Source organism: Astatotilapia calliptera, chromosome 1 (assembly GCF_964374335.1).
Source record: "Astatotilapia calliptera chromosome 1, fAstCal68.1, whole genome shotgun sequence".
NCBI lineage: Eukaryota > Metazoa > Chordata > Actinopteri > Cichliformes > Cichlidae > Astatotilapia > Astatotilapia calliptera.
This window is the reverse complement of record NC_137422.1, coordinates 40,596,727-40,620,649: the sequence shown is the minus strand read 5'-3', so window position 1 is coordinate 40,620,649 and position 23,923 is coordinate 40,596,727. Positions and strand designations below refer to the sequence as shown.

At 48.6% G+C, this 23,923-nt stretch overlaps 1 protein-coding gene across 3 annotated transcripts; it reads left to right on the top strand.

Moving 5' to 3' along the window:
- Positions 1-234: 234 nt before the first annotated feature.
- Positions 235-23,923, top strand: LOC113027635 (plakophilin-3-like). 3 transcript variants are annotated; one of them, XM_026177295.2, is made up of 14 exons: positions 256-543; positions 8,748-8,830; positions 10,777-10,855; positions 11,012-11,393; positions 12,370-12,493; positions 14,420-14,624; positions 14,707-14,866; positions 15,915-16,023; positions 17,057-17,221; positions 18,112-18,285; positions 18,367-18,520; positions 18,661-18,856; positions 19,106-19,193; positions 22,824-23,923. In XM_026177295.2, exons 1-14 carry the CDS (start codon positions 351-353, stop codon positions 22,863-22,865), a joined length of 2,154 nt encoding a protein of 717 aa, XP_026033080.1. In that variant the 5' UTR covers positions 256-350; the 3' UTR covers positions 22,866-23,923. The 3 variants fall into 3 exon arrangements, with proteins under 3 accessions (XP_026033073.2, XP_026033062.2, XP_026033080.1); XM_026177288.2 differs by having other exon boundaries at positions 235-543; positions 10,777-11,393; positions 18,115-18,285; XM_026177277.2 differs by having other exon boundaries at positions 235-543; positions 10,777-11,393.

The following is a 23,923-nucleotide window of genomic DNA, read 5'->3' as shown; positions in this document are numbered from 1 at the left end:
GATGGCTTCACCTGAGTTTGACGTGAAGCAGGTATGTGGTCTCTACACTGCTGAACACTAATCTGTTTTTATTTGGGTTCATGTTTATTAATATTTGCGGGAACGGAGAGGTCACGGGGGCTGCGGTGACGTAAGCGTGTGAGGTCCGACCTCCTGTGTACTGGTTGTCTTGACAGCAGGTGGATTTTAGACCCCCCGCCCCCCACTCTCGGGCCCCGCCCACAGACGCTGGGCTGACGGAGCGCCGTTTCTTTGCAGACACTCGGAGCTGCGCTGCGCACCGGACGGTCCGCTGTTCGCCGGAGTTCGCCTGGAGCCTTTTTTCTTTGTTCGCTCGGTGAAGCGTCAGGATGAATGTGGGGATCCCGGAGGGCTGCTTTCTGTCCGCCCTGCAGCCCAACTCCTCCTGCACCGCTTACGTGGTCCCCTCGGACGGCCCGTCTCCGGACCCAGTGGCGAAAGCTCGGAGGGTCCGGGAGCAGGTCCGGATGCGGCTGGCTGAGAGGAAGTCGTCCTCCCTGAGCAGGCTGGAAGGATCAACAGGTGAGAGCTTGAAAGTGCAGAGTAACGGGCTGAGTAAGTCTCAGTAAAGTACACCGTGGAGTATCTGTTACCTCCTCCTGGAATTCAACCAACACCTCCCTGAGCTCATTGCCCCCACCCGAAAGTAGCGGTCAGGGGCGTTTCCAGGATTTCTTTTCAGTGGGGCCACAGGGGTCCCCACAGAAACATGTAATGAGTTGGCTTCAGTTTTAAAAAGAGCAGCGAGCATAAGAGCAGAGGTGACGATGATAAACACAATATTCCAGCATGTGTTCACACAGAGAGCCATTTAAAGTCTGTCAGTTATTGATGGGGGGGGGGGAGAACTGAAGCAGCGATCGCAGCACAATAAGCCACGGATTTAATGCTTCACATCCTTCTGTCCACGGTCCCGTCGGTTAGTGCGTGGAAGTAAAAACGAGGAGTAATGTAGTGATCGGATCAGGTGGTTCTGGGGGAGTCTGATGTATAAGCTATGACTCGCTTGGTGCTAAAGGGTTAAAAATGTGCACTCACTGGAAAATAGTTGTTGTAGCCAGTGTGAGCTTCACAGTAACCTCCCACGTCAGAGTCATGATGATTGTCAGGCTTTAACCTGCTTTAACTATCATGTGAGTCTCTGCTCACTTTTGTTCTTACTTTTATTCTGAACTTTTCCAAACTTAAGGAAGGAAAATGTGGTTTGAGTTCAAAGATAATAACTCCCCCTGACAGTGATGATCAGACTGATACCAAAGAGCTCGTTTCATGTTACACACATTTATCTCTGTGAGTTTATCCTTCATTATTCATGGTCAGTCGCTTTAATGTTACAGCTGGTTTTAGTGACGCATGTGCCGATGCTGTACGTACAATAACACATTACCACGTATTAGTACCGGGCTTGACTTCCATACTTTGAGTTTGAGGTGAATTCCCCCCACAGGGGTGCTTTATCCTCCGTGGGGGCTAAATCTCGTCAGCCTCACACTCATCCTCGTACCGCTGCTTCACCTAAAAATCACCTCGAGCGTGTTTCCCATCAGCTGCCAGTCCACGTCTCACATCTTTGTTGCCCTCCGTGTTTGCAAGGAGACATCCTGAAACATCAGGGAGAGCTCCAGTTGTTGTCCAGGTCAGAGGTCAGTGCGCGTCACGGCGTCCAGCTGGTCGCTCCACGCCTGTGATTGTGGCTAGAGCAGGGCGATATGACCAAAAATATTTATCACGATATATATTTGAAAATTTGCGATAATGATATAACCGACGATATAATTGAGACGAGACTCCACAACTTTATTAGTAAAAAAAAATCACTGTGTTTTCACTTAAACAAGCAGCTGTTTTTTATCTGCATTAAAGTTATATAAACATTTAACAGTGCAAATGCAAATTCTTTGCTGACAGTTTAACCAAAAAGCATTTCCAGTGGAAACTGGCCGACGTATCCTCAGCATCACCATGTATAATATCCACAACACTTAAAAAGAGGTCATACACACACAATACGGTAATATTATGTTGAACCACAGTACGTATCACTCCGCGAGGCTCCGCCTACGATAGCCGTAACACTCCGACAATCCATCAAGCGGTGCGGCTTCGTAGCTTAGCAAAGTCGTACTGAAGCATTTGACAGATTTTCGAGCGCCGTGCACATAAAATAGTTTCGAGGTCAGTAAACACAACCAGAGTTCATACATAAGGCACACGGGGTTATAAGGGGCTCTGTCGACTTTCAGAAAAATCAAAGGATGATTTTAAGTGCGCCGTATTTTCCAAACAACACGGTAATAACGACGGCCCGCTAGCATGCGCTACCAAAAATAGTGCTTTGTTGTGTGTCTGAGGGACGAAAGCTAAACCAGTTCCACACCAGTGAAGTTGCAGCATTTTTACAAACCAGTTCAGGTTCATTGGTTTCATTCCTATCGTTGCCCAACATTACACCGGTATCACCGTGAACGGTATGATATGGCCCAGCCCTAATTGTGGGAATTTCCTCCACTATCTGATCTGTGGGAATAAATTACCACTGGCCCTGTGCTCAAATCCTCCAGAGCTGTAATCCAGTAGCTTTGGGGGTAAATCATGTCTGAAGGTGTGCTGATGCCACCCTGGTACTCGAGCCCTGGTGAAACAACTGTCATGTGTAGTTTCTCTGAGGAGTGTGCGGTGAAATGAAAGGTCAGCTGATGGTGTGTTTGGACCTGCTGAGCGAGGCTGTGAAATGTTTGGCAGCTTAGACAGAGCCTGAAACTCCTCCAGCTCCTTCCCTTTGTTACATCTGTACAGAGCATACGGCAAACACACTGCTCACTGTCAGCGTTACCAAGAAGTGAGTATCAAGCATATAAAACATGGCAGCCCTAAAGAAGGTGTGACTGTGTAAATACTTTGGGCTGCAGATCATCGTTCTGCAGAGCTGAGACACCAGAAGCTCGTTCAGTGTGGACGGATCGTTTTCCCACCTCAGTATCTGCACGTGTTCAAAGAAGCAGACGCAGAAATCTGCTTTTGGGGCGGCTGTGGCTCAGGAAGTCGAGCGGGTGATCTGGTTGTCAGAAGGTCGTGGTTTGATACCCGGTCCGTACGCTGTCTCTGGGTGAGGTGCTGAACCCCGATACCAGCAGTACTCTGAGTCAGTACTCGCCCACTTTCAGTTACACCGCAGCTTATGAGCTACAGCAGCACGATAATATTAATATAAGAAACCACAGACCCCGCCCCGCCCCTCTGTATGATGCAAATAAACATGGTGAATGTTCATGTTCTTCTTTCAAGCTGAAGGTTTGGCAGGTTTGTTTAATCCAGTGTGAAACATCTGGACTGTGAGCTCATTTCCCAAAACTCTGTGACTTTTGCTTCTAACGGTGTCGTTCTGGATGCGAACCCAGCGGAGGCAGTGGCGCTTCTTTAGAAATCCTGCGTCTCCGAGCTCTTCCCGACACGTTTGAATCTTTGTGCCAAACGGCTCCTTCAGCCTCTAATCGCCTCCACCGTGTGTCTGCTGGATCTTTATTCCATCACTGGACCCGGGCAGGTCCATATGTTCACATGAGCCAGTTTTACTGAGTTAGTCTGAGATCTGAGTTGCAGCACGAGCTCAGCTTTCGCTTTGTATCCAGAAATGATGAGCTGCGTGTTAGAAGAGACCGCAGAGCTTTAACAGACTCGACCTTCTTATCAGGGTCATCAGCAGAAAAGGTCACAACTGGAGTTTAAAAGTGGGACGGAAGTGATGTTTAGGGTGCACAGAGGGACTAATGAACGACGGGATCCAGCTGGCTTTTGGGAAATTGAACATTTCTTCTACTTCTTTGAAAGTTTTTCTCAGGAACTTTCAGGATTTATTCGAGCCTGTGCAGACAGATTGAGGCTAATCTGACAGTTTGCAGTGAACAAAGGAAAGTTTAACATGACGTCAGAAGTGTTGGCGTCTTTTTAGAAAGAAGCAGCAGCCGTGATGGGAAACTGATGCTGCCTGGGTGCAGCAGATAACACTGTTGCTTTAGAGACGACCAGTCTGTGCTGGGTGTTCACAGGGGTGGAGGCGGGCGAAGCTCGCCTCTGTCACGTTGGATGCTTTTCGTTTTTGACTCTCTGGTTCGGGTAAAAACGAGAAGAAGCTCGATGGTGTGCTGTGGTCAAATACAGCAGCAACCCTGCACGATGAAAGCAAAGCTAAATGCTGAGCGGCTGTAATTTGCACTGTGAGCCCAACACAGGCGACATCAGTCTGTTTATTGTTCACAGATGTGAATTTGTGTGAAGCCGTGTGGGTGTTATTTCCACCGTTTCCTGTTTTTTCCCCTCTTTACGGAAAAGTGCAGTGTGACATCACAGATTCCCGACCGGATAAAATGTTAAACATGGATGTTCGACCCCAGAACGTTAATAACACAGAAAGAAGAAGAAAGGCGGGGTGTCTGTTTGGACATCAGCAGTCGGTGAGGAGGGGAACTGTGATGATCCACATCTGTTTTCACAAAGAAGGTCTGGGAGAGGAAGGAGACCCCCCTCCTGACCTCTTGGCTGATAAAAGAGGCCCTCGGTCTGACCCACAGAGTCAGGATGTGTCTGCATGGAAGCACATGTTAAATATTCTCTTATTAGTAAAAAGAGGCGAATCTCCTCATATTTAATATCAACAATGAAATAACTTCGCCTGGTCCGAGCTTACGGGGCTCAAGTCCTCAATATTCAGTAAGCCTGTTTTTCAGGAGCAGCCAATGGGATGTGACTGATGACGGAGCCCCTCCCTGCTCCGTTGGTATTTTGAGCACTGCTTCAAGGAGCACGTAAACACAGCGGGCCTCGTTCACGACCAGCGTGAGCGCACTAATGTGCGATTCATCGCCTCTTTCTCACCTGACCCCGACGTGATCTGGCGGCGTTCACAGAGCCTCTGTTTTTGTTTTGGAGTAAAGCTCCGTGGGGTTCAGGTCAGGGGTCTGTGCTGGAAAGTCCTCTTTGTTCTTCAGATATTGAGGTGTGTTTGCTTTGCTTCAGTTTCCTTCTGCGTAAAGATCAAACTGGAGGCTGGACTGATGGTTCTCCCGCTTCTCCCTGCAGCCACACTTGAACCAAGATTCATCAACAAGCTTCGAACTCTGGGAAAAACCCTTCGGTGTAATTAACGTCACTCAGCGCATTTGTTGCACACCCTGGTTGATCAGGAAGAGGAAACAAGAAAAAGGAAGCTAAAGCTAATGCTGCAAAGGCCACAGATGAGGAAACAATTATTAGCCCACCAATGAAATTCAAAGTTTAGTCTAAATTCTCCCAAGTGCTTTTTTAAGACAGAGGAATTTTCATCACTGTAAAGGATCAGTTATCTCAGTTTGTACATGATAACAAAATCATTTCAGGATAAACTAAAATGACCAAAGTCAATATTTTTAGCCCCTCAAAAACGAGTGGGAGGAGTCTCTGCCGATTCTGCAGCTGAAGCCTCCTTTGGTCCTTCTTTGTTTAACTTGCGCCTAAACACAACAACAGTCGCCTCAAGGAGCTTTATATTGTACAGTAGAGCCTACAATAATACACACAGAGAAACCCAACAATCATATGACCCCCTATGAGCAGCACTTTGGTGACAGTGGGAAGGAAAAACTTCCTTTTAACAGGAAGAAACCTCCAGCAGAAGCAGGCTCAGGGAGGGGCGGGGCCATCTGCTGTGATTGGTTGGGGTGAGAGAAGGACGACAGGATAAAGACATGCTGTGGAGAAAGGCTCCAACAGCACAAACACGGTCCAGTTCAGGGACTCCAGTTAGCTGAGGTGAAGCCTAGCACACAGCTAGCAGCTACAGCAGAACCAGGCTCAGGGTCAATCCCCCGGCAGCCTACGTCTATTGCAGCGTAACTAAGGGAGGATTCAGGGTCACCTGGTCCAGCCCTAACTATATGCTTTATTAAAAAGGAAAGTTTGAATCTTGAAAGTAGAGATAGTGTCTGTCTCCTGAATCCAAACTGGAAGCTGGTTCCACAGAAGAGGGGCCTGAAAACTGAAGGCTCTGCCTCCCATTCTACTTTTAAATACTCTAGGAACAACAAGTAGGCCTGCAGAGCGAGAGCGAAGTGCTCTAATAGGGTGATATGGTACTACAAGGTCATTAAGATAAGATGGGGCCTGATTATTTAAGACCTTGTATGTGAGGAGCAGGATTTTGGATTCTGGATTTAACAGGAAGCCAAAACAGGAGAAATCTGCTCTCTCTTTCTAGTCCCTGTCAGGACTCTTGCTGCAGCATTTTGGATCAGCTGCAGCAGCACGGGGGTCTGAGCCCGTGGACAGCGAGCTGCCACACGACTTCATGTTTGCGGGCTTGGAGAAAACTGTTATATTCAATATTCAGTAATACTCGCCCTCTCTGTCCTATAACAACACTGACCCAGAGCTCTTACTGCAGGGAGCAGGACTAACCTTACGCTTTGGCAAAGAGCCGGTGTTGTTAGAGTCTCTGACCTGTTTGAGAATTTGAGATTTAAAGCATCTGATTCACTGGAAGCTCAGTGCGACATATCAAATAAAGCCTTCAGCGGATATTTACAGATCAGTGAGTCCCAACAGTCTCGTCCTCTTTATCCAAACTCTGTTCTGAAGCTTGAAGCTTGAATCCTTTCACGAGTTTGCCTTCCATAGTTTCAACATGCAACAGGTATAAAGGTGTTGAGGGTCGGTCCTCGATTCTCCTGACCTCCGGCCTTTTCTGATGTATCGATCATCCGGCTCTGAATCCTGATTCAGATGGTTCACAGAAAGAAAGAAAGATGCAGAGCAGCTTTACTCAGGCTGTGAGAAAGCTCTGAGCACTGATGTCATGTTTCCTATTATCACTGTGCTGCTTAGTCAGCAATGTTCTGCTGGAAACTGGAGGCACAGCTGCGTCTCTAACAGGTGGACATGCTGCCAGATTCAGCCTGAGCGAAGTGGAAAGCAGCGATCCGGACGGTTTGAGGTAAAACGTTCATTAAGTTCGACGACCTTCACGCAGTGCAGGCCAAAGAAATGAAAGTAAAGGTCTCTGTGTAAGCTCATGGACCACCTCCTGTGGGGAACATTCCTCTCCAATCTTCACAGCATGTTATCACAGCCTATTTTAGACTGTTGGTCGGCTGCTGCTCTTCCACAGTGTGGCTGGTATTTCTCACTGTGTGAACTTTCCACACACCTTCAAACCAACACAACAGCAAGGCCTGATTTTCTCTGTTTTACCTGTTTTCATTCATCTTCAGTTTGAGTTTGTAATTTGAGTTTTAGCATAAATTCTGTTCACGGCACCACGTTTTTATTTCTGTCATCAGCTCAGGAAGCCTGCAGATTGCAGCCAATCAGCTGAGGCTCAAACCTCTCACAGTATGAATTATTGAAGCTGCTTTTGCCTCCATACAGTTGCTGCATTCTGCAAGCTGCTTTGTAACCCACCTCCACCCCAGCTCCTCGTTTTCGTGGTGTTTCTGGTACCGATGGAGCTTTTTCCACTCTGAGCATTCAAAGCACTGTTTTTATTGCAAGCCTTTTTCAGCCAATCACACGCATTGACACATGGATGCATCGCGCACAGCTCGGGTTCAGCAGACTGGAGTCTGGATCGATCCACCACCTCCTGAGCCGCAGTCGCTGCACACACGATGTCATCTTTCTGTTTGTCAGCTTTATGAAATAACTAAACTGCATTTAATCTGAAGAAAGGTTTATTTTGCAGGAATTTGTCCTTTCAATCAAACATAACAGAATTAAAGTGAGCCCCAGTTCAGGCTGTGCTGCTGCTGCCAAAACGAGAATAAGATTCATTTTGGGATTAATAAGTTTCCATCCTGAAGTCTCAGCTGGTCGAGTTTATTTCCATCTTTTTGCTTTGAAGATGATCTTCTGCAGGTGGATGCAGGTATGAGCCCACCTCAGTTTCATGTGTCTGTTGCTGTGTCATAATTTATGACATCTACACAAACCCATAAAACCTTTGGGTCTTTGCAGGCGCCGTGTGTGTCGGGTACAGACGACCTTCGCTGACCTGCAGGTCGATGCTTTCTGCTTTGATCTGGTCTGGTTTGAGTCCCGTTTGTATGCCGTGCGTGACCGCCGCTCCCTCGTCTCTGACGTGTTGATGCTTGCATGCCCCGCGGCCTGCCCAGCAGCATTTCCTCCCTCCTTCCTGCTCGGCTCGATTGTGTGTGATGTTTTCTGTTCGCTGTTTCACTGCGTCCAGCAGCTTGCATCACGTGTTAGGATAAATGGGCTTTGCTCGGGTTTCGCGTGGCGGCAGCTGAAGCTTGTGTTTGAGGCGTGTGGTGTTTGTTGGACGGCGTATTCCTGCACACAGACGGTCTTTCAGTGGCGACGCTGGTCCACCTTCGGCCCGAGTTGGGGACGTTCCCGGTGCTTCTTCCTCTTGTTAAATGATGACACACTGAGTGTATTTGTGCGCCTCCTGGCCTCCTCTTTCTAACACGTCTCTTATTCTCTGAGTGCCCCTCTGGTTCTTCTCAGCCTCTCCAGCGTTTCATGAGCTCTGGACTGAACTGGTCCCAGAGGCAGTTCCTCTGACTGTGATTGGTGCTCGGTAACCTGCAGCTGATATTATGCACTGCCACATGATTGGCTGATTGGATGAGCAGATGTACATGTGTTCCTAATAAAGTGGCTGGAGTTTGTGTGTGAAGGTTAGACTGATGGTGCATCAGTTGTAATGAGAGTGACTGTCTTCCTTCTCTCTGCAGACCCTCCTGAGATGAAGAGCTACGGCCACGCTCAGGGTTTCAGCTCCAGATCCATGATAAACACGCCGAGCCGCGTCATGGCCGTGAGTACACGCCACACACACGATGAAGAGCTTTAAACACACCGCGTGAGTCACTGTGGTGGGAGCAGCTCCACTGCAACACAGAAGGGACGTCAATAATTAGAATTTGAATGTAAATAAATATAAAAGTCGTTTTCCTCTTTGTGACATGGTGGAGGGGGGGGCTGACATTTCTGTAACATCCAGCAGGGGGCGCCTTTTAAAGACGCCCGATTGGATAGAAGTCTATGAGGAGATGAGCCTCGTGCTCAGAGGAAAATAATAATAATAATAAAACGTTTTTCTTATTATTACTAAATGTGATCTTTTAGGAATCCTGAAGCAGCACAAAGCTTCGGCTGAGCTGCTTCTCCTCACTCCTGGGATTTGAAATAATTCCCAGTTACACACAAGCTGTCGTTTGGAGCGTGACGCTCCGTGTTAATGAGACGCTGCTGTCCTCGCACATTATTATTTAAAAACAGGACCACAGGTGTGCAGTGTGTATTTTAGCCAAAGCCGCCATCTTTTCCATCGCCGAGTAGCTTTTAGTGGCGAAACAGGAGCAGAGGGTGAAAACAAAAGGAGGTCGGCAGCTGACCACGTCAGGCACCAAACAGCGCGAAGATGAGACTGACGATGATTTCTGTTCAAATTCAACTCGGGTGAGGAAGAGGTCCAAGCATCTTCATCAGCCCCACCCACAGCAGTGTCCCGCGGCGTCTCTCCCTCTGAACTCCAACAGAAGCAAAGAGCATTGTTCTGCAGGACGCCACCAGCCGCTCAGACGACCTTTCAAAGTTTACCGGGGCGGGACTCATGAAACCGTGAAGAGAAACGTTCTGAAGAAATGATTTTTCATCCACTCAGCTCCATAAAAAAGCAGCAGGTTACATCTGCCTGCGCCGTCTGGAAATGTGCGGCAGTGTTTGTTACTCGACCTACGTGTGCTGGGAGCACGGCGCTCACACCGAGCAGCCATTGTGTTGGGCTGTTTCCTCTGTGTGTCTGTCAGAGTTCAGAACAATGCAAAGAAAAGCAAAACACAAACAGGACATCGACCCGCTGCTGTGCCTCTGCAGCTTAACAATACAGAGGCTGCACGGCGTTTCCTGCAGATTATAACGAAGGAGAGGAAGAGCCGTAAAATGCTCCTCCCTGCGCCCGTACAGCTCCGTGTCACTCCCTCGCTCTGGCGTGCAGTGATATCTGCACAAACCTTGGTTGCTGTGAGCAGTTTTGATACGACTCTGGGGAACGAAAATAGTTGCGCCTTTAAGCTGCTCGCAGCAGAGTTTGGATTTCTGGAACGAGACATTTGTATTATTACACATTCCTTTTAGCTGCCACACATCTCCACAGCCAAACTCGCTCCGTCTCCAGGCCACCTCCTCTGTCCAGGTCCCATCCTGAAGAACATCTGAGTTCCTCCTGAACGACCGAGATCTTCACCTTATCTCTAAGGAAGAGCACCGACATCCTTCAGAGGAAGCTGCTCGCATCCTCAGTCACATTCTTTCAGTCCCACTCACAGCTTGCGGTCATAGGTGAGGGTAGGAATGTAGATCGACCAGTAAATCAGCAGCTTCGGTGTCACGCCAATCAATCACGCCTTCCTCTCACGCCTCACCCGGGAATAAGACCCTGAGATACTTAAACTTGAGGCTCCTCTGAACTCCAGAGAAGGAACTCTGCCCTGTGAGGCCTCAGACCTCACAGCGAGCTGCAAGCAGCTCCATTGCCAACAGGAGGACATCGTCCACAACAAGCAGCCGTGATCGTTGCTCCTCCTCCAGACTGTGAAGTGGAAGGACCGGGCGGAGTCCAAAACCAACCGGGAACAAATCTCACTGAACACTTTTCATTTTGGGATTTAATGAGCTGTTAACAAATTATTGATCTGGCTGAGACTCTAAGAAAGCCGTTCGACCTCTAACCTTCTTTCTCCCCATGCCTCCTGTCTCCAGGTGCCCACTGTGCCTCTTCCTGCCTCGGGCTTCTCGTCTCGCTCTGCTGTGGACACCACTTCCCGGCTGACCCACAAAGGTGCGGCTGTGCTCCACAGCAGCTCTCAGACCTCCCAGGTGTACAGCAGAAGCAGACGCTCTAAGTCGCTGACCCAGGGCGAGCACGAGGCACTTCCTGTCACTTCCTCCGGCCGTCTAGAGAACCCTTTGCTTTCTCTCCCTGCGCCTCCACCAGGTACCCTGAGGCGCAGCCTCAGTGGGATTCTGGCCCAGGAGAAAGGTTGCTGGCAGGAGGAGGAGCTTCCACAGCAGTACACCTATAAAGGCCCCTCCCACCGCACCATCAGCCGCATCACCAACAGACAGCAGCACTACCAGCAGCAGCAGAGCTCCAGCCTAGGCCAGGAGGGCTGGGTGGGGAACGGCAGGGGCGTCCCCACTGGGGGGGACACCTGGGGAACACAGTGGCACCACCAGCAGCAACAACAGCAGCAGCACGTGTCCAGGACCTCCGGGACCATTCACCGCGCCGCCTCGCTCCGCAGCCTGAGGAGTGTCGGGAAAGGAGTGGACGTCTTCGATGGAGCGTCGATCCACAGCAACGACCCGCTGGGAGAGTGAGACACCTTCCTTTATTTAGCTAGTTAGCTTAGCCTTCATCAGATTCATCTTTAGCTCACTTAAACGAAACAGACGGGCAAATAACCATTAAACTACACACAGGAAGTGGCGACCCATGACCGCGGTAGGTGAACAGCATTCTGTGACACTGTGAGCGACAGGAAGTGCGCAAACGCGAGATGAACCTCTCTCAAGTTTTAAGTTTGAAACGATCGAGTAAAGAATAACACGACTGACAGATGACCTGGTAGTACATATGTTAGAGGGTTACCTAGGCAACCAGAGCCACCAGCTGTCGGTGTGAGCGAATCGCTGCCAGTATGTACGCAGCTTTAGAGATGTGAAGTGGGCGGGGCCAGAATTAAGGTTAATAGAGGTGACTATGTGACTCACATGTGCGGGGCAGTAATTAAAGGGTTACCTAGGCAACCAGAGGCCCAGCCCTACTACTACTCGTGACCAACCGTAAGCCTCAGAGGACACGTGACGATCACTTCATATGTGATCAGGGCAATACACCGTCGTCATAGGAACAACCAATCATGTGCAAGGTGAATTTTGATTGGCTGGGCTTAGCTAGCTGCCGCTACACCGAGGGGTGTAACATGAGGAGCATACTGCTTTCTGACTCGCTGCAGGAAAGTGTTAAAGTGGGCGGGATCATTGAGCTTCATTACAGGTGACCCGGGGCGTGGGAGGAGTTTAATATCTGAAGATCTTTCAGCGAGCTTTCTGTCCAGAGCCCAAAGACCGCGACAGTAAAGTATCTTTATTTGATCTTATAAAAAACAAATCTGTAAAAATTCTGATAAAGCAGAAAAAAGAATGAAGGGAGCAGCATTAGATCGTTGCAGGCTGAGCTGCACTGCTGGTAGGAACCCTTTTAATGCAACTGTGTGTGTGTGTGTGTGTGTGTGTGTGTGTGTGTGTGTGTGTGTGTGTGTGTGTGTGTGTGTGTGTGTGTGTGTGCAGGATGCAAAATCTGGACATGCCCACGGCTGTCAAGTATCTGTCCGAGTCAGACGCTCACTTGCAGGTTGTTGGAGCTGCGTTCGTTCAGCATCAGTGCTTCCACAGCAGGGACGCCAAACACCAGGTACGACCTCAGGAGGGACACGTGGAAACAGTTAGCGTGGAGCCGGCGGTCACGGGGGGAACAAATGACTTACCGAAATAAAACAGGAAGTGACTACAGAAAATGGCATCACACACACATATATAGACAGACACAGACACACACACACACATATATAGACAGACACACACACACACACATATAGACAGACACACACAGACACACACACACACACACACACACATATAGACAGACACACACACATATAGACAGACACACACACATATAGACAGACACAGACACACACATATATAGACAGACACACACACACACACATATAGACAGACACACACAGACACACACACACACACACACACACATATAGACAGACACACACACATATAGACAGACACACACACATATAGACAGACACACACACACACACACACATATATAGACAGACACACACACACACACACATATATAGACAGACACACACACACACACACACACACATATATAGACAGACACACACACACACACATATAGACAGACACACACACATATAGACACACACACACACACACACACACATATAGACAGACACACACAGACACACACACACACACACACACATATAGACAGACACACACAGACACACACACACACACACACATATAGACAGACACACACACATATAGACAGACACACACAGACACACACACACACATATAGACAGACACACACAGACACACACACACACACATATATAGACAGACACACACACACACACACACACATATACACACAGACACACACACAGACACACACATATATAGACAGACACACACACACACACACACACATATACACACAGACACACACACAGACACACACATATATAGACAGACACACACACAGACACACACACATATACACACAGACACACACACAGACACACACATATACACACAGACACACACACAGACACACACATATATAGACAGACACACACACAGACACACACACACACACACACACACACACACACATATAGACAGACACACACACACACACATATAGACAGACACACACACAGACACACACATATATAGACAGACACACACACACACATATAGACAGACAGACACACACACAGACACACACACACACACACACACATATATAGACAGACACACACACAGACACACACACAGACACACACACAGACACACACATATACACACAGACACACACACAGACACACACATATATAGACAGACACACACACAGACACACACACACACACACACACACACACACACATATAGACAGACACACACACACACACATATAGACAGACACACACACAGACACACACATATATAGACAGACACACACACACACATATAGACAGACAGACACACACACAGACACACACACACACACACACACATATATAGACAGACACACACACAGACACACACACACACACACACACACACACACACATATAGACAGACACACACACACACACATATAGACAGACACACACACAGACACACACATATATAGACAGACACACACACACACATATAGACAGACAGACACACACACAGACACACACACACACACACACATATATAGACAGACACACACACAGACAAACAACGAGTCTCAGAGGGACACAGCAGCTGTGACAGTGGGACGTCAGCGTGTCTGCTGTTTCTTTGTCCAATGAAAGCAGAAACATGAAGACACATAAAGGGCAGAAGGCTGACGGCGGTTAGCACTGTTAGCTTCACAGCAACAAGGTGTTGAGTTTGACCCCACCATGCAGGCGGGGCCTCTCCCTGTGGCGTTTGCGTGTTCTCCCCATGTTTGCAGGGGTAAGAGGAAGAAAAGGTCATGAGGTGAAGGTGGTTGGTGACTCGCTCTCTTTCTCAGGTCCGAGTTCTGCAAGGTGTTCCAGCTCTGGTGCAACTTTTCTCCAGCGACAACCAGGAAGTGAAGCGTTACGCTACTGCCGCCACGAGGAACCTCATCTACGAGAGCGCCGAGAACAAGGTGGCTCTCATCGATGCCGGCGGGCTGACGCCTCTCATTAGCCTCCTGAACGAACCTGACGAGGAGCTGCGAAAGACCATCACAGGTGGGAACCCTCTGCTCTCTGAACTAGTGTGAGACGTTAGCGACGTGAACCCGTCTTACAAACTCGCTGTGGCCGTCCGCAGGCGTCCTGTGGAATCTGTCCTCCAGAGATAACCTGAAGGAGAAGCTGTCCCGGGAGGCGTTACCTGTGCTGACACAGAAAGTTCTGATTCCTCTGTGCAGGAGCATCCCGCTAAGTCCATCGGAGAGAGACATCTTTAACAGCACCACCGGCTGCCTCAGGTACCATCAGGTTTTTATAACTAAATCATCTGATGGAGACTAGAAAAGAAGCTCAACATGTCCAGGATACCTTTTATTTATCTGGCTTCTCTTCATTTACCATCATCAGCTGATTATCAGCTTGATAAATCAGTACACAGGTGTTACAGGTACTGTGCTGCAGTGGTTTGTATCATATCTATCTAATAGACTCCAGTTTGTGCATGTAAATGGAGAGTCCTCTTCACACACTGAGGTTAGTTATGGAGTTCCACAGGGTTCAGTGCTAGGACCAATTCTGTTTACATCATACATGCTTCCCTTAGGCAGCATCATCAGAAGACATAGCATACATTTTCACATTTTCAGACCTTCGTGCGATGTGCACTCTGAGGCTTTTCCAGGAACTGATTGGTCAATAATAAAAGGTTTAGTGTGTGGTGATCTCTCATCTGGAACATAATCTGCTCTGATATAAGATGTGACCACCTTCATAACTCTGACACACAGGCTTGGACCTGGTGTTACCTTAATAACCACAAACCCTGCTGCAGAGCTCAGGCGTGCCAGGATTTGGGCCGTCTCAGCATGCAGAGTGAACACAGCCTCGGTCAATATAATGTCGTCCAGGCGTGGACCAAGAGACGCTCTTTCACTCAGAGTGAAGAGATGAGCAACAGCAAAGAAGGTGGAAGACGTTTCACTGGAGGGAGAAAGCTGCTTCTTTCATCCTTTTAGTACAAAGTCTGCAAACCTTTCAGAGGTTTCACTCAGACTGGACGGTTTTGTGCACATGGAAATTAAAGTAAATTTAGATAATGCTTCAAAATAACTGCCCAGAGCTGCTTAATGACAGTGAGACTGGTTCCTAGAAGGATTTTAACCTCAATTAGGCTCTGATGCGTCATTTCAAGGAAATAAAAGATGAACTGAATGGATGTTTATTTAAAGTAACGTCACATAATGCAGTCGCACAGAGCAGCAGCTGCCTTTGTTTCATTGTAGTAATGTTTGATGTAAGTGAAGGATTTGGTCCGGTTGAATGTCTCCGTCTGTGTTGCTCCGACAGGAACCTGAGCTCCGTGAACGAGAGAACGAGGCAGAAGATGAGAGAAATGCCCGGCCTCGTGGACTCTCTGGTGACCTACATCCAGCAGGAAGAACAGGGCGACGAGAAGGTGAGCCACAGAGGCGCGTGGATAATGATGTCTGAGTGCAGGCGCTTTAAAACGTCTGGAGCCGTGAGCACAAACCACAGACGCCGGAGACGTGGTTTGTCATTTACAGCAGAACAGTAACCAGCTCAAGTCTCACTGAGGTTAACCTGGAGTGTAAAGAGTGCACGTTTGCTCTGATTCATCGCTGCCTCGCGTCACAGTTTCAGCATCAGGACTCTGAACTGTGCATGACTGTAGAGGCTTTACTTCTAAACTTGTATAAACGAGGAGTGATCCCACAGATCTGAGAGCCGGTCGATAGAAACCAAAACCAGAGTTCACTTTGGCCGACCTTCGAGATCATCTGCTCGTCTTCATCGTGTTCGCTGCTGCGTTAGTATCAGGCTGATTTTACTCTCAGCTCTTAGTTTCACCTACTAAAGTGACGAGTGGGCCTGGTGCAGTCTGGACTGGTGTTTGTCAGGAAGTCGCTGACTCACCGCCGTCCCACTCAACGGATTTCCCAAAGTGTCCTCGGGCTGGTTGTGCTGGAATGTGTCGCTAAATGAATAAAACTGAAGACATTTCCTGTATGTCTTTGTTCTATTTTTAGTGTGGCCAGTATTCCAGTTATTCCTCTGAAATCGTCTCTGTGCTGTTGTTAAAAAGTGCAAAGATGTAAAACTGCAGCAGTGCATCATAAAGAAGGCTGGGAGAAAGAAAACAGCTGGTTAATAAAAATAGATTTTGTCTGTCCTCGGGTCAGAGCGGGGGTGGGAGCGACTGAAACGGGATATCGCGATGTGCGAGCTTCAAGGACGAGGGCGACAGAATCCTCAGTCATTCCCAGTTTTCGATGGTGGCGACTCTCCACGTTATTAATGGTGCGGTGGTTTGGGTCGCGTGTGAAAAGGGTTCAGACTTCTTTCTGTGCTTTTAGTGTCTGAAGCTCATCAGAGTCGGCACGGTGACTAAGACTCGCTGCTTTGAGCCCGTTTGTTTCGGTCGCTCTTTTAACTGATATCCATTTTTTATTTCCTGTCTGCGTGTTCAGGGTTTGGAGAACTCCCTGTGCGTGATGAGAAATCTGTCCTATCAGCTGTACTCGGAGCTTCCCCCCTCAGTCCAGCTCCGCCTCGAGGGCCCGTCGAGAGCTTCTGCCAACAGAGAGATCGAGACCATCGGCTGCTTCACTCTGTACAGCAAGAAGAACGTGGAGGTACGAGCAGGAGGAGAGGGTGCTGGTGTTATCCACCCGTGTGGTGCTCTGTGTCTGGATCCCCATCACCTCCAAAACCTTCTGCACATTAGAGTAGCTACGGTCTGCTAGATTTCATAGTAATGTGTTCGTTTAAAATCTAACTTAAATGTGAAACTGGAAAACAGCAGCAGACAGACGTAAGCAGTTTAATCACACGAGCGCCTGAAAGATAAATTCATAACAATCTTTGTTTTTATTGAACGACTCAACTTGATTCTCACAGTTTATCAATTTAGTACAAAGTCTGCAAACAAGTGCTACTGTAACTCATGAAAGTAGTTTCGTTTAATGTTGGGTTTGTTTAGTCTGGTTTAGCTTAGTCTGGTTTAGTTTAGTTTAGCTTGGTTTAATTAGCTTGGTTTAGCTTAGTCTGGTTTAGTTTCTTTTGGTTTAGTTTAGTTTAGCTTAGCTTGGTTTAGCTTAGCCTGGTTTAGCTTAGCTTGGTTTAGCTTAGTTTAGTTTAGCTTAGCTTGGTTTAGTTTCTTTTGGTTTAGTTTAGCTTAGCTTAGCTTAGTTTGGTTTAGCTTAGCTTGGTTTAGCTTAGTTTGGTTTAGTTTCTTTTGGTTTAGTTTAGTTTTGTTTAGCTTAGCTTAGCTTAGCTTGGTTTAGTTTGGTTTGGTTTAGCATGGTTTAGTTTAGCTTAGCTTAGCTTAGCTTGGTTTACTTTAGCATGGTTTGGTTTAGCATGGTTTGGTTTAGTTTGGTTTGGTTTAGTTTTACGTTGAGTTTACACTCAGCAGATTTTCTTCAATTATGAATTATTTGAATAAATCAACTTTTTGTTTTATATATTTTTGCTACTTTTGACCCCAAATTCTGTATTTGTACTTGATTTCTCTCTTCTCCAGCAGCAGAATCACCAGAACCTGCCCACCCTGTCTCAGCCTAAAGGGTCCGAGTGGCTGTGGCACCCGAAGGTGGTGGGGCTCTACAAGCTCATCCTGCAGAACAGCGACTACAGTTCCTGCAGCCGCGAGGCCGCCATCGGAGCCCTGCAGAACATCACCGCGGGAGATGCCAGGGTAACGCCTCATCCCGATCGTCAGCTTTAATGCGAGGTGCGGTCTCTGCAGGCTCACGTGACCTTTGCTCCTCTCTGTTAGTGGGCGTCCGTGCTGAGCATGGTGATTATAGAGAAGGAGCGGATGCTTCCCATCCTCCTGGACCGGCTGGACACCATCAGCGACACGGAGCTCAGGCCTCTGAGCGGCCTGCTGAGAAATCTGGCCCGGCACGCCACCGACAAACAGCACATGGGTAAGAGCCTTGCTGGGACAGGTGCAGCTCTGCTTTTAAGGGGCTTCAGTGCATCCGCCTTTTTCCCGTTCTCTGGACCCCAAGGTCCAGGTCCGCTCCAGAGTCTTTCTTATTCAAGTCCTTCTTCTGTGTCGTGGCAGCTAAGAACATGGTGGGGCTTCTGGTGTCCAAGCTTCCCGCAGACGGCCTGCAGAAAATGCCATCCAGCGACGTGGTGGTCAACCTCTGCGGAGCCCTCAACCACCTGGTCACCTGCAGCTCCTCGGCAGCCCGCGACGTCTGTCACTTCAACGGCATCCCCAAACTGGTGGGCATCAAGACGTCCCACGACAGCAGGTACGTGTAGTCGCGCTGATGGTCGCCGGCTCTGCCGCCGTTTCTCTTCAGACTCTTCATGTTTCCGCTGAAACAAAGCTGTGACCCCTCTGCGACCTTTGTTTCCTGTTTAGGACTTCACATGTCTGTTATAACCTTTCCTTCACACTGCGGGACATGTTTGTGATGAAGCTCGTCCCTGCTGCTCTGGTATTTCCGCCTCATTAGTCCTCCTGTCCTCTCTCACTCTCTGCTGTCCTTCACTTTTAGCTCCGGGAGTCAAAAAGCTGCCCGAGCAGCCTCGACCGTCCTCTGCAACATGTTCCAGTACAAGAAGCTGCACAGAGACTACAGACTGGTGAGTTTCATGTGTAATCTTCACATGCTTCATCCAGAACACACTCTCTGTTGATTCACCCGCTAATTATTTCCAGCAGCGGGGAGTAGATTTCGTCACAGTAGATGTTTTTCTGAAAGTGCTGCAACTGAGTTTGAGGATATAAGTCACCTGCTGTTATCTTATCTTGTCAATCATTTGACCTCCTCACTGCGTACGACTGTAGCTCCTGTGACAAATCAGAAGTACCTGACTCCGTGGTATAATTCTCAAACACGCACCCTAAAGCAGACGACTCGTAAGCTGGAGAGGAAACGGCGTGTCACAGATTTAGAGGATCATCATTTAGCCTGGAGAAATAGTTTGCTGCTTTATAAGAAAGCCCTCCGCAAAGCCAGAACATCTTACTATTCATCACTGATTGAAGAAAATAAGAACAACCCCAGGTTTCTCTTCAGCTCTGTAGCCAGGCTGACAAACACACCATTGATCAGCAACCAGAGACTGTTGATCAGCCTGAAGGCTCCTAAAGACGAGAAGAAGGACAGCTGCTGCCTGAAAACCTTTAGTGAGCCCTTATGTGTCAGGAGCATCAGGACTCAGTGATGAGGAAGTACACATCCTGGACAGGGAGGAACGCTGGTTTGAGGGCGGAGTCAAGGAGACCATCTCTGAATCGAGGAGGGGGCCTAAGGGTACATCTGTCACCATCTTATAATGCTGTGATTGCAGCCGTTCCCCAACTCTCTGTGAACGGGACTCATGGCCAATTGGTCAATTTACATATTAATGGTCATGACCTCGTAGGCCATTGTTTCAGTCATTGTGTAAATGTCCTGTTTATAAGGTTGGAAACCTGCAGTCAGCTGCAAACATCCAGATGAACAGAATCAGCCTGTTTGGATTTCCTTACCTGGATGATTGAGCGATAATGCAGAGACATCAAGCGCGCACCGCTTACGAGTGTGACAATAACGCATCAGGATCACGTGTGTGTGAGGACGCGGCAGCGGGACTCGCTTTGGCACAAGCAGCGAGCCGCTGTGCCAAAAACAAACCAGCACCACATTCACCAGGTTTCTCTCTCTGCGTCTTCATCCTCAAAGGCTGAAGCAGCAGAGTGAGGGCGAACAGGACGGGTCTCAAACGTGTCGTCGAGGTGAAGACAGAGGCGGCGTGCTTGTGGTGACTTTGGGAGCCTTTGTCACATTTCTGGTTGCAGCTATGTTTAAGTCAAAGAGCCTGAACCCGTCCTGCTGTTTTATTTCCTGCAGCCTGAGCTGGGGAGAAGCTGTGGGCGTGGGCTGTCATTGTGCTCCGTTTGTTTCCACCAGATGGTTTTCTCGTCTGCATCTGGCTGCATCTGTTTTTTATCTCACTTGACCTCCACTTCTCGTAACTCCTCTTCCTCGCTGCCTCCCTCCTCTGCTCTGCACCCGAGCCTGGCCCTCATTAGTCTGTGGACGTGCTTATCTGGAAGTTCTGCAAAAGCAAATATTTTCTCTGAAGTAAGCAGCAGTCAGACTGGAGACTTGCTAAACTCCGTCTCTGAACTAAAAATGAAATTAAACTTGTTAATGATTGGGCTGGCAGGGGCTCACTCTGCCCCAGAACACCACATGATGATGATGATGATGAAAAGCTAAATGCGAGTCTGTCTGTAGCCTCCCCTCCTTCTGTGGAGGCATTAGCAGACCCCCCACCCGCTCCTGCTGTGAGAATCCTTTCCTCGTGTCTGCTGAGCTGCAGCAGGAATGTGGAGAATCTGGCTCAGACATTTTGGGTTCGCCTCTGTGTCTCTGCTGAGGTGAACTTGGCGGTCCTCCTCCCGTAAATCCGCGCAGCACAAACAAACCCAGGCCTTTATCTCCCTGCACTTTCACACAAACCCAGTTGTGCAGATAACACATCTGGAACACAACTGTGCAGAAACAAAATGACAGGATGAATATTTCTGGTTTACAGATGGTGAAACTTTTTCTCTGCAGTCAAACTGTCGACAAACAGCTTTGTTAGGTAACGCTGAGTGTGGCGGCCCAGCTTTTATAGCCCAGGCTCCGTTTATTGTGCAACTTCTCTGAGTTTATGGTGCTGCGCTGTGGAAACGGCTCCGAGCGCCTGATGAAGGCTGACAGATACATGGGCTCCTTCATTCTTCTGAGCCTGCAGCAGGCGACCAGGAGACGGCTGCAGAGGAACCTGGAGCACAGCTAAAGTTCAGTGACACACACAGGGACACACACAGGGACACACACAGGGACACACACAGGGACACACACAGACACTTTAGTTTATGACAGAAAATCTAAACTTCCAGTCCTTCAAAAGTACACCGTGCACGGCTGCATGGCATTGTGCCGATGTCCACGTCAGGATAACGCTCAAAATTCCTGATAGATCACAGAGCCCTCAGAAGCTGCTCCTCTCCACATCGCTTATAATAGTGCTGCTGTGGACTGAAGCTGCTGTGGGCTGAAGCTGCTGTGGGGAAGCTGCTGTGGAGAAGCTGCTGTGGGCTGAAGCTGCTGTGGGCTGAAGCTGCTGTGGGCTGAAGCTGCTGTGGGCTGAAGCTGCTGTGGGCCGAAGCTGCTGTGGGCTGACGTTTGTAGGTCTGTGAGTTCTGAGGTCCGAGGGACATTTCACCATCACACAGCGAGGCTTCGTGTGGGCGTCTGTCTGTGGGCGACGCAGGAACCCGCCCTGCACGGCGCTGCAGCAGTGGAGCGACGGCCTGTGGAGTGAGCTACAGGCTGTAATTCCACTGAGCTGCGTCTTCAGACACTTCATCTTTTAACGATTCACGGTTGCAGCATCTTTCATCACTCCTTTGATGATTTTTAAGCTGCACTGCAGGATCTTACCGCCTGATGGGCTCAGTGTTAGTCGTACTCTACTCTGGACCTGCTGCTTATTCTTCATTTCCTCTAAAAGCTCCTGTAGTACTCGCGTGTTCTGCTCACCCTACACTGAAGTACTTTAAGTATTTGTACTCGTACGCGGTAAAAAAAGAGGAATTCATGCTGTAAACTGTGGGTGTGTCTCTGTTGCGACATCAGCTGTGTTGGGTGGGTAGGTGTGGGCACGTAGTCGCCCACTAGAGGGCAGAGCAGGACTAAGTTGTACCCTCCTCCAAAGATTCTTTTAATCACAGCGTTTTCTTCATCAAACATAAATCATTTTGTTTTAGCACAAATTACAGAATGATTTCTAAACATGACCAGAGTCCGTGTTATTATTACTGTTACCCTCTGAGACACTGAGCTTTTATTGGAGCACAGCTCAAACCACTGCTGTGCAGTGATGTGCTTTCACTCTGTAATGCTCCAGTGGAAGCTGAGGGCCCCGCCCCTCCCTGAGGCTGGTCGCCAAAGTGCTGCTCATAGGGGGTCATGTGATTGTTGGGTTTTTCTCTGTATGTATTATTGTAGGGTCGACCTTACAGCGCCTTGAGGCGACTGTTGCTGTGTAAATAAAAGTGAGCTGAGTGTGAGACAAACATCTGCAGGCTGGTGTCCAGCAGGGGGCAGCGGGTGAAATCATGCAAACATCCAAAGTAAAACTGGGACGTTTTTTGTATTACGAACGATGATGATGACGGTCGAGTCGCTCTGTGGGGACACTGGGTGAGTTTCTGTTTGTGTCTTTTTCCAGAAAGGATTCGGCAAACGAGACTTCGCAGACGGATCCTTCTAGGCTCAGCGTTTGACCTCGGGACCAAGACGAAGTTGACCGAACCCGTTATGTGACTGCGACCGACTTCCAGGAAGGCGATAGTGACCCGGAGCCACGCAAACGCACGTGGCCTTTGGCAGCTGTGCGTTCGCTCAGCCGCAGAGAGTCTGACGGGAAGCTCGACACGGACACACGTCAGAGTCCGACTCCACGCCTTGGACGTGTTCGCGTTACGTGCGGTGCTCGTAGAGTTTAGCTTTGGTTGCCGATGCGTTCACTTACCGTTGTAAATATTGATGCACATGTGTGTCTTTTAGGGTGTGTTCACATCAAACATGAAGGTTTCACCTCATGTGACTGCAGTCACCGTGGAAACCGGAGCATTCACCCCTGTGATGCCGATGGTTCAGTCGGCGTCCACGTGGCGCTGGAGGAGAATCCCGGCTCTCCCGTGTGAAGGCAGATTCGCCCCCGTTTGTATCGCCCAGCATGAACTTGCCTCATTGCATGAACTTTGTATGTAATCACGCTCCACGTTTGTTGTGAACACACCGTTGAAGACCTGCAGGTCACCACTCACTCATTACTTTTTTTAATCCAAAGGTCAGAGGTCAGATCTTCAGACTCTAACGACGTCTCACAGGTGCGTTCTGGCAGGTGAGCGGCGTCCTGGGGCGTGCTTAAAGGTTAAAGGATGATTCGGTTTAGTTTAGCCTGACTTGTTTCCGTGGGCGACGGCTGTTGGGATGATTTTGTCGGAAAGCCGCGAGCAGATCACGCGCCGCGAGCAGATCACGCGAGGTTTGCTCACCGATTTCTGCAACTTCTGCTTCTCACAGCAGAGGTGTGAGTTGAGTTAAAGGGAAGCACAGAGGGTCGAAATGTAGACGTGATGATTTCGTGTGTAGGAACATTTTCTAACTGTTAATAAAAGGTAATAAAACTGAAGTGAATACTTTAACTCCTGTATCTGAAATGAAGATTAACAACGATTGCTGGTTGGTTGGTTTGTAAACCATGAACGAACAAATGCGTGGATGTTTCTAAACTGTGTCAATAAATACTGTGCATTAACAGAA

Bases quoted from the DNA above. Each gene is read 5' to 3' on its own strand.
- LOC113027635 (XM_026177277.2), top strand. From the start codon at position 351: ATGAATGTGGGGATCCCGGAGGGCTGCTTTCTGTCCGCCCTGCAGCCC. The intron at 14,867-15,914 runs GTACCATCAGGT...TTGCTCCGACAG, and splicing joins AGCACCACCGGCTGCCTCAG to GAACCTGAGCTCCGTGAACG. The intron at 18,857-19,105 runs GTACGTGTAGTC...CTTCACTTTTAG, and splicing joins AAGACGTCCCACGACAGCAG to CTCCGGGAGTCAAAAAGCTG.